At 36.3% G+C, this 11,414-nt stretch overlaps 1 protein-coding gene across 1 annotated transcript; it reads left to right on the plus strand.

Moving 5' to 3' along the window:
• Positions 1-1,758: 1,758 nt before the first annotated feature.
• On the plus strand, positions 1,759-4,759 carry LOC127942728 (ADP-ribosylation factor-like protein 4C). The gene has a single exon (XM_052538650.1). It carries the CDS (start codon positions 2,335-2,337, stop codon positions 2,911-2,913), a length of 579 nt encoding a protein of 192 aa, XP_052394610.1. The 5' UTR covers positions 1,759-2,334; the 3' UTR covers positions 2,914-4,759.
• The last annotated feature ends 6,655 nt before the right edge of the window (positions 4,760-11,414 follow it).

Consider the following 11,414-nt stretch of genomic DNA (forward strand, 5'->3'; position numbering starts at 1 on the left):
GTCAACACGCCAAAAAACCATGGGTTACTACAGTTTTACTATAATAAAACCATGGTTATTTTTCGTAAGGGTAGAATTCAACTGAAATGAGTAGTAAAATAACCCAGAAAGAAACATAATAGTTTTGTTTTCGTATTTCAAACCTTTAAAATGCTCCCTTAAAATGCTGTATAGTTAGGCAGCATGCTTGATTTTGGAGCAGCAAGTGTATGTTATGTGTGTAAGTGTATGTGAATATTACTACGGCTAAGTCTTGCTCTTCTTCAAGTCCCAGTTAAATGTGAAACGGGCTTTGATCTGGATTGAATTGTTCGGCCACAATAAACGGTTCCAGCTCCTCTGTAAGACCCACATGCTGCTTCCTGAGCCCTTTCCTTCCACTTGGAGGCCTGTCAGAATGCCAGGAACTCCCTGTTTTGTTTTCTTCCCTAAATTCCCTTTTTGTGACATCCTTTACACACACATACACTCATGTGTTCTCTTCAGACAGACTGGATCCAGTCGGCTTGAAGCATCTGTGTGCAAGCGGTTAGGTACATTGTTAGAACTAAGACTTTGTAAACTATCCTCTAAAAATAATGTCAGTAATGACAAAACTTATTAACATAATGAACACATTTGAGCATAATCAGTAATTATGGTGAAAGTTACCTTTTTTTATATAACACAAAGTGAGCACAAAATCTTTTTTTTTTTCTTTTCTGTTGATTCCCTGATACAGTAGTCTTGAATTTTATACTGCTGCCCATTGACGTTGATACAAATGTTTTTGGTCAAAACATAAATTTTGGTCAAATTTTTTGTTTAACTTCTGTAATCCTGACATCTAGTGGTAGAAAAGTAACACTACACATTTGGCAGCTAAAAATGTAACAATTACAGGTAGATTCTGTAATAGTTCCCCAATAATAATAAGAAAAAAAGATATAATAATAATAATAATAATAATCATAAATCACACACACACGTGTGTGTGTGTGCGTGATTTATGATTTTCCCCTCACAGAATAAGAACAGTAACAATAATAACCAACTTGAAATTAATAAGGTATTATGCAGCTGTAGTACATTTGAGTTTTTTATACATTAACATACAATAACTACATTATCTTCATTTTCTCTCTCTCTCTCTCTCTATATATATATATATACACACACACACACACACACACACACACACACACACACACACAATATGATTTTTAATATCACAGGAATCATGGATGTTACTTCATGAATTGATTCTAATGGATTTTTTATGTAGTTACAGTTTTACAATTTTTTTTTTTAATAAACATTACTTTTTAGAGGTTGCTATACATATATTTTACACTAGATGTCAGCAGACTCACATTATAATAATAATAATAATTATTATTATTATTATTGAAAACAGTGTGTTTAGTCTAATGGGCAAAGATGGCTCACCATAATAATAATTTAGAAAATTGTACATTTTAATTTAAATATATAATGTCAAAATTGAATTTTTAAAATCATAATTACAATCTTGACCCTGAAACTAATATAAAGTAATAAAAGTAATATTATACAATTTAAACTAATAGTTTAAAAATGCAAATATAAAAAGATTACAAATATTAGTTGAAATATATAAAAGCATAAGCATTAAACAGGGTTTCATTTTGGGGGGGCTGTACATGGAGTGGCCTTACCCACAGTGTTGTGAAGTGACTTTATGAACTGGCGTCTCCGTACTTGTGCTTGCCTGTGTGGGAGGAGTTCACACAGATTTGTATTCCTCATGCACACTCACAGACAGCAGCAGCAGCACTTCAGTGTGAGGCAGAGCACAGCGGGGAAACCTCCATTTACTCTCACTGTCGGCTTGTTTTTATCACCACTGAGGAAACGCCTCGCTCCCTGACCTTACTGTCTCCGATTTATGCTGCGTGGGGAAGAAATCTGATCAGGCTCTTTATAATCATACAGAGGCGATAAACGGAGGTCTGCGGTTTGCAGTACAACATATCATCTGAAAACAGGAGGAGAACCCAACGCCCTTCCCAGACTGACCATGCATACCTGCGTGGGTTGATGTGTAATTGAGATTGAGGATGCTTTTATGCGTTCGCATGGATAAGCATGGACCGTTGACACGTTGAGGTGCCTCTCTTGTGCATGTTTCATGGATCATTTTACAGGATCCTAACCTGGTGGTTTTTCCTTCAGTCTCAAAGTCATCAGGTTTGGAAGCTAAATAACCAATGCATTGGGAGCCTGGGAGCCTCAAGCTGGTCTTCAGACGCTAGTAGAGGCAAAGATAGGCGAGGCTGCTATGTGATTTATTGATTGTTACCCATTCATCATAAGATGGGGAACGGTTTCTCCAACATTGCAGCATTCCAGTCCCTGCACATTGTGATGCTCGGATTGGATTCGGCCGGTAAAACCACTGTACTGTATCGGTTAAAGTTCAACGAATTCGTCAACACCGTTCCCACCATTGGCTTCAACACGGAGAAGATCAAACTCAGCAATGGCACCGCCAAAGGCATCAGCTGTCACTTCTGGGACGTTGGCGGACAAGAGAAGTTAAGACCCTTGTGGAAATCCTACAGCCGCTGCACGGACGGTATTATTTACGTGGTGGACTCCGTAGATGTCGACCGACTTGAGGAAGCCAAGACGGAGCTGCATAAAGTCACCAAATTCGCGGAGAACCAAGGAACTCCTCTGCTGGTGATCGCAAACAAACAGGACCTCCCGAAATCCCTGACGGTCGCCGAGATCGAGAAGCACCTGGCGCTCCATGAACTGAGTCCTTCCACTACGTACCACGTCCAACCGGCCTGTGCCATCATTGGTGACGGTCTCCATGAAGGAATGGACAAACTATATGAGATGATCGTCAAACGAAGGAAATCTCTTAAACAGAAGAAGAAACGATAGACAACTGCAGACTTGTAGAGACATTTAAAGGGACAGTTCACCCAAAAATAACACCTTTGTCATCATTTACTCCACCTCATGTTGTTTCAGACCTTTATGACTTACTTTTTTCTGTATTTGACCACACAATGAAAGTCAATGGGGTCCGAAACGAACATTTGGGCCCCACTGATTTTCATTGTATGAACAACAGAAACAGACATTTGTATTGTAGAAGAAAGAATGTTGGACAGGTTTGGGACTACATGAAGGTGGATAAATGATGACAGAATTGTCATTTTTTGATAAAGGAAGTGTTGCCATTAAAGACATGACCGGTTTTGCGAACCTGATCTCACGGCAATTTGTACATATTTTACGAGGTGGCTAATTTGTATGAATTTTTTACGAATTACCTACACCTAACCCCACCCCTAAACCTATCCGTCACTGGGGTTTAGACAAATCATACAAAATCGTACGAGTGAGGTCAAATGACTTTGTACGAATTAGCCACCTTGTAAAATACGTACGAATTGGTTGTGAGTTAGCATTGGTTTTGCATTGGTGTGCAGGATTCGGTAACTTTCATTAATATCACTTTGCTCAACAGATCTTTAGTTAATGTACATTCATAGTGTCTGAAACATTTGCAAAAATATTCATATTTGAATCTACACGAACTCTTGATCTGTTAACGGTGATAGCTTAAAATATGCTGTCTGTTCCTGTAGCTCAATTGGTAGAGCATTGCGGTAACAAGCTCAAGGTTGGGGGTTCGATTCCCTGGGAACACGTGATAGGTCAAAATTGATACCCTGAATGCACTGTAAGTCGCTTTGGAGAAAAGCCTCTGCTAAATGCATAAATTTAATTTAGCTTAAATACAAAGAGTAAAATAAAGGATAAAGAGTAAAATAAAATAACAGAAAATAAAAAATTTGTTTTTTATTTTGCAACACAGCAATTTTGCCTCAAATAATGGCATGAGTTTGGGGGCAGGGCTCTCTGTTTGTGTAACCAATTGCCGACAAGTTTGGGAAACCTGTTGGAAAACAATCATTGTTTTTGCGATTCGGTTTTGGTGCTGATTGTTTAACACTTTTAAGAATGTTTCTTTTTGAAGTTTTTGTTGAAAGCTTCTATAATGCGTTACTGAAGATTAAAAAAAAAAAAGAAATACAAGTGAAATAAGTAAATAATATGCTTACATATAGAACCAAAAACGTATATAGCAAGACAATATAGAACTAGTCAATCATTTAAAATGCATTAATATGAGAGAAAAAAAAATGGGCTGGACCCATGTTGCTGCTTGATATTTACGATAATAAACGCTAGCCTGTGCTTTGAAGAAACCCTATACGAAGACTACTTTTGCTATGACATGATTACTAAAACTGAATGCCCACATTCACCTTTATGTAAATTTAAACGAATCAAATGATAATTTTGTAAATTTATTTTGCTCTTCTTGCATAAGTAGCAGCACATTTAACCATATAGTTTCTGTTTGTTTTCATTTTAATCTTTCTGTCTTAAAATTTAGGCCCTGACCATATATATAAGTCAGATTTGTGAGATACAACCTCAGAATTCTGAAAAAACAGTAAAAATTGTGAGAGATAAACTCACAAAAGTCTGAGTTTATTTCTCGCAATTCTGTTTATTTTTACTTCGCAGAATTGCGAGAATTCCGTGGCTGAACATTACTCCCATAATGTCCAGATACATTTATTTTTGCGTAAATTCTACATTTAGCTACAATCGGAGGTTGTTGTATTATGAAACCATGTAGTGAAATGAAGACTGTTTATGCACATGATGCCAAAAATATTCAAAATAAATTATACTCAAATATACATAACGTGTAGCATTCTGTTGGTGTGCATCCTGACCTAAACACTTCAGAAAAGTCTGCATTCAGCATTATCGCGGGCAGTGTGCCTGTTTTCTGTAATTACAGTTGCAGTTTGGTACAACAGCCATCGCCCATAATTCCCTGAGCTGTCAGATCGACATGATTTCACAGCGCTGGACGACGCAAATCTCTTTGATTTAGCTCCAGGCTGGCCGAGGCCCACACGTGCTTGCGTTTGAGCGTGGCATACTCTCGGGACCGGGATAACGACCTTTTAGTGCTCAGCGAGATTGAAAATGGATATTAATAGGAGAATTCACCCATTGTGTAATTAGAATAAGCCACAGTGGGCCAGAAAAATCCCTCTGATGCTGGAGTGACTGCATGGGGCATAGAGGCGCACAACACAACACCTGCTGGGTGGGGATAAACACAGATGTACATACACATGGCAACATAGTGTGGTTTTTAAATAAAATCTACTTTAGCCAAGCTGTACTGAGGTTTTAATAAGAATTAGCTTTATATTTAAACGTTTAAAGGGAAAGTTTGCCTGCAAGATGCTGCTTTAAGAAATCCCTTTAATGCTTTAGAAATCCCTTTTAGTCATAAAGATGTCTGCTGTGTCATTTGACAAAAAGGTACACACAAAAGATACACAGAAATATATTAAATTTAAAAATATATATTTTGAAAGCAGTCCTTATGCTCAAAAATACAATACATACAGTAAAATTTGTAAGTATTTTTACAATTTAAAAGAACCGTTTTCTATTTTAATATATTTTAAAATGTAATTTATTACTGTAAGTTGGTGCTCAGTTATTAATAATGATTTTTATTGAACGGTTTTCAGTGCTTAATATTTTTGTGCAAACAGTAATACTATATATATATATATATATATATATATATATATATATATATATATATATATATATATATATATGGATTTAAAAGAATTGTTTTCTATTTTTATATATTTTAAAATGTAAATTAATCCTGTGATTTGGTGCTCAATTATTAATAATTATTCTTATTTTTTATATATATATATATTTTTATGTTTGATTGTTTTGTATAAGCTTATTAATAAATGTAATAAATGTCCTAATGTCTTTACTCTCACTTTTGATAATTTTAATGCATCATTGTCGTATAAAAGTATTACTTATTTTAAAATGGTAGAATAGCATGGTTTTTAATTTTAATATTTTATTTTAATAATGTTTTTAATTTTTGACCTATTTCAGCTAAATTAAAAAAATATATATATTGGAAAAAATCTGACTAATCTATAATAGTAAATGATCTTTCAAAAAAAAAAATTTTTTAAATGTATGCAACCAACCTCAATACAAGATGCTCATGAAATCATGTAAAATATTTCTCCTTTTTATCATCCCTGACATCCTCATTTGTCATTGACCCATAACCCAATATAACTAAAATCTGCTTTTATAGTTGTACTGCATCCTCTTACATCTCTTTCACAATCACAGTAACTCCGTGTCATTATTTCAGCCATATTAATTACCCATCCTCTAAATGAACCCATGGCCTTGAGTGTGTAATTCTGTAAAAACTGGAAGAGGTACATCACAAGATGAAAGACGGGCTCTGAATAATCCAGAAACCCACCGAGGCGAGAGGAAAGATGATCGATAATTCATCTCATCGTCCACCTTTCTAAAAACCCATGCTGTGGGAATGACAGGCTGTTTTTGGAGCAGGTAATGGGGTCCTATAAAAAGAGCTTAATAATTAATGTGGCACCCACTGGAAATCCTGCGAAAGACCAGAAAATGGGACGCTCAGCGCCGATAGTGTTGGACAGTCCAATGCGTTACAATGCATAAATATATATATGTATATATATTTTCCAATGAGCTAACAGTGAATTGCTCATATTTTGTTGTCTTAAGGCGGGGATTACTCATAATTTTATGTTTTTAGGGAATATATCTGATATCATCAGTAAACAACACTTAAACAAGACAACAAAAATAAACAACGACAGCTGTAAAACATTATTTTGCTATATTTTTACTATGGAAACCATAGTTCCTAGTACCTACTATTAAAGTAAAACCATAAATAATGAATATGGGATCTCCTGACATTATATGTGCACTTACATGGGACATTGTTTGCAAATATTTTATTGCATTAAGGTTTTTAATGAATGCTGAATAAATATGTGGCTTTCATGACTGCAAATGCAATAATAAGTAATAGTAAAGGTACTACTAAAAGTACTACAACTCCTATAATAAAAAATATAGTTCCCAGTTTCTTTAATTATATACTACCAATGTTAATATATACAAACACATTGTTGAGGTGAAGGATTTATTGCTACTCTCTCCCCATAGAAACGAGTTATTAAAATGCCATTTTTTTTTTTTACTGTAAACATGCAGCCAGTGTTTTGTTTTGCTGTCCCGAGTTGTTTGAGTAATTGCAGACTAACTGAATGTTTTCTTGGACCAGAGAAGGTCCTATTTTGAACTGCTAAAAGTCAAGCTCAAAATGGCCATGAAGGAGCAGGGGAAATGGTTTCTGTGTGTTTGAGAGAGGAAACAAGGAATATCTATTTGGGTCATATCGAAGGATTTGTCTATTATTAAACGCTGTTTCCCGTTCGCCTCTATCCCGTTTTTTTTGGGGGGGGGGGGGGGTGAATCCATTAAGCTTTCAAAACACACCTGGCGAAGCAACTTTTCAGTCTTTGTGACTGAAATATTTGGAAGTTTGTTACTCGTCGGGACTTGCCTGCTCGTGATTCCTGTCTTTTTTGTACGACGCTTGTTTCACTGCTCTTTGCCTTCCACCTTTAATCTCTTTGTATCTCCCTGTTCTCTTCTCCTCCAAGCGGTGTCTTTCTCCGTCCGCTCTTCCACTTTTAGACTCGTCATTCTGCAGCTAAATAGATTGAAATAAATGGAGAAGTCTAAGGTAGCAGAACAGATGCACTCAGAAACGGGGTAAAACCCTCTAGAGAGAGAGAGAGAGAGAGAGGAATGTATTTATACATTTACTGTCTCGCTCAAACACACTACAGCGGATCACATGAGAAAACTGATGTGGTTCACTGGTCAAATGAACTCAAATGGGGCCTGGTATTAGAAATGACTTCAGCAAATGGTGCAATCCTCGAAAACAGTACCTTGTTGATTGCCAAAACCTGTTTTTTTTCTTGTTGATGATGCTTTTCGACGTTGTAAATATAACAAAAGTTGAGGACATTTTACTAGAAAATACTACTTGAATTTTCAAACTTCAAAATGATACACTGAATTCATTGGATTACTTGATGTTTCTTTTTAATTGTTTCGGAGTGAAAATAATTCCCACTATTTAAAAAAAAAAAAAAAAAAAAAAAAAAAAAACGGTGGCACGTACACACATAATGCAACACATGATATTAATATTGACCTTATTTCTTTAAAGAAATAGATGACGATAAAAAATAAATAAATGAATATTTACTTCTTCAAAACTATATTTTATTTTACATTATTTTATACAATCAAAAATTGTATATTTTATATCATTTTTAAAAATATATAACAGATTATATACATTTATATTTTACAATACGCATATATTATTATCTGTATTTTATATTGACATATAATTACATTTTAAAATGGATTTAAAATAGTGATAAATTATTACTAATAAATACATTGTATGGAATGTTACAATCATAAAAAAAAAAAAATTGATTGGGGAGTTTGTTTTCATAAACTGTCATAAGAAATAATACAAAAATAATATATAGAATACTACTGCTACTACTTATAATAATTTGATCAGTAATTACTCACCAGCATTTGAGATTTCAAATGTGTATCTTATACAATAAAATATTTTATATTTTATATAATATTTAATAATGAACATCATAGATAATACGATATACATTGCATAGTTGTATTTTAAAATAGATTTAAAATAGTAAAAAACAACAACAACAACAACAAACACTTGCATAAAGTGTTATAATTATTTAAAACCAATCAATGGATGGGGGAGTTTTCATAATCTTTCATCAAACAGTACTAACTTTTTGGAAACTCCCTTTTCTGCTGATGTAAACAAGGCCACACTGAACACAGGAGTGTAATATTATCCAATAATATAATGCATGCACTTTTCATAATCCCCACGGTTTGTCTTTCCACCTCTCCGCCTTTCCTTCTACTTTTGTTGTGCAGACGCCGATATCTTCCTCCTAAAGTGAAATCTATCATTCTCCCTTCTGTTCCTGTGCCCTACTTTCTCACAACTTCTTCGCCCACCCACCCATCCTCTCTCACCTTCCTGTCATCTTTTCCTGTCTTCCTCTTTCACCCAATGCATCATTCATTTCTGCGCTCATGGATATGGAAGACGCTGCTTTGCCGCCGTGTTTGTTTACTGCATATTGTTGAGGACTGATTAATCCTGCTTATAGTTCAGTGCTATCAAGTCTCTCTCTCTCTCTCTCTCTCTTGTTTATCTTCCCATCCTGTGTGGGTGTGTTTTGCGTTCGGGCCACTTAAACCACACCATCTGGATTAAGTCTATGGGAATGTGCCGTATATGCTGTCTTAAAATACAATGGAGCTTTCATGTTTTGTCATCAGTGCTGAGCTTCCAGGGGATTTGTGTTTTGTTTATGACACACTGTGCTACGCCTCGGGCCCTTGTGCTGAAAAAGTCAAATCAAAGGGCTTTGATTGGCGTCGAGGTCATATGACACTCATATCCACACCATGCCAATAATCCAATGTCAGAAACCTCCGTCACAAACCATTTCCAATCTATATACAGACAGCTGGCCAGAGGGAGAGATGGATGGATGTACTTCAAAATGCCACTGGCGCCTGAAGCCTCATAATTCCACATATGTTCGGCTTTAGCGCAAGATTATTCAAGTCTGAGATTTGGTGAATCCGGAGGTTTAACACTGTGACTTCTGACCTGTAATACCCGCCTTCAAAAGAGCCCAGCAGACCCCCGACTCGAAGGGATTAAACGTTAACACCAGTTTAACATCGGAGTCATTTCAGCTGTTTGCCAAGGCTTAAAGAAAGTCCTAACTCCCAAAGCAAGTGTCAGGACAGAAATGGAGTTCTCAGCATGGAGACAAATATTCACTATTTGGACCATTGTGTCTGTGGAGCTGATCTACCACAGGGAAGGCGGGCAAGACGGGACAGTTAAAATAGTACTGAATAAGCAAGATGTTTTTTGTTCCTGTCAGTAAGCTGACACTCTTTTATGGTGCCCCGAATGCTCTCGGTCAACCTGATTACTGAAACAGGGCATTAAAAGTAGAGCTCTTTGTTACGTAACATACTTGTAACAGGCTGCAGTTCACTGATGTCCAACAGGTTCACTGATATTTGTTCTCAACAGCACTCTGTGCAAGAATTTCCACAATTTGTATAGAAACAACTAGGTTACTCTCCAGTGCTGGAGAAAGTTTTAAAAGAAATGCATTACAATATTGCATTACTCCATAAACTGTAATTGTATTACTTAGTTACTTTTTATGGAAAGTATTGCATTATGTTACTTTTGCACTACTTTCTTTTTCACCCCCCCCCCCCCCCCCCCCCAAAGTTGTATTTTGGCAACTTTTAAGGTCCTTCCACATCAAAAGTGAAATTAATAAGCCTCAGGCTGAAGGAAATGCATCTGCACTTCACTCCCAGTTTCTCTCAAGACAGGGACATGAGGGGTGTCAATGAAAAAATGGAAAAGCAAAGTAACTTACTTGAAAAACTCACAGTACTTGTAAATTCGTAACTCTCAATGCTCCTGTTTTGTTTTGTTCTGTATCTCTAGCCACTTACAAATCTCAAAATGAAAGTGCTTAGGATGCGCTGTCGTTTACAGCACTAAATCAACTCTAAATCCACACTTTTCTTCATTTTGCTACCCTGCTCCTTCGCACGAGTGCTTGTAAGAGCGTGTTCAGACAGCATGGAGAGTTCAGAGATGGGTGAATCCCTCCTTCCCAGGTGTGTGGCTCCACATGTGTCTCCCCACTCAGCCGTTCTCTCTCGGTAGAGTTGTGTTTCTGCAGAAACATGTTTTATTTGCCTCATCTGAATACTGAAGCTTTCCCGTGCATTTCATTATCAATTTATTTAGGAGAGCAAATGAATCATTTGGTGTGGTGTGGTAGGGAGAGATGCCATGCTGCAAATCTCCTTTTGATAATCATTTCATATCATATTTGGGATATCTCATTCTTACCCATCAATCCATTAATTCTTCAAACTGCTTATAGGGTTGTGGGTCATTCCTACAAAGTTCGAGAAAGGGGCAGCTTCATCCTTTGAACGTTTCATTATGTCTGCATAAACCACCAACAGCTTTTTATAATGAAAGAGCATCTTTTCCATGAAATATCCCCTTTTTAAGGTGGAAACAAATCAAGGAGATGTTGAAGTAGGCCTGCTAGCCAAAGATGGTGTATAAGCCACATAATTTGTCGAGTGCATCACCATCAAAGCCAAAAGTCTTGCATAACATCACCACTCTGTGAACATGTTCCTCCGGTCTCAATTTGTAGTTGCGTGTTTTCCATCTTAATGCTAAGACTGTCTTTGGTGGTAACGGTGGGGACGTGCAGCTGTTGTTTCTGATGTGGGTTCGGTTC

This window comes from Carassius gibelio, chromosome A22 (assembly GCF_023724105.1).
Source record: "Carassius gibelio isolate Cgi1373 ecotype wild population from Czech Republic chromosome A22, carGib1.2-hapl.c, whole genome shotgun sequence".
Taxonomy (NCBI): Eukaryota; Metazoa; Chordata; class Actinopteri; order Cypriniformes; family Cyprinidae; genus Carassius; species Carassius gibelio.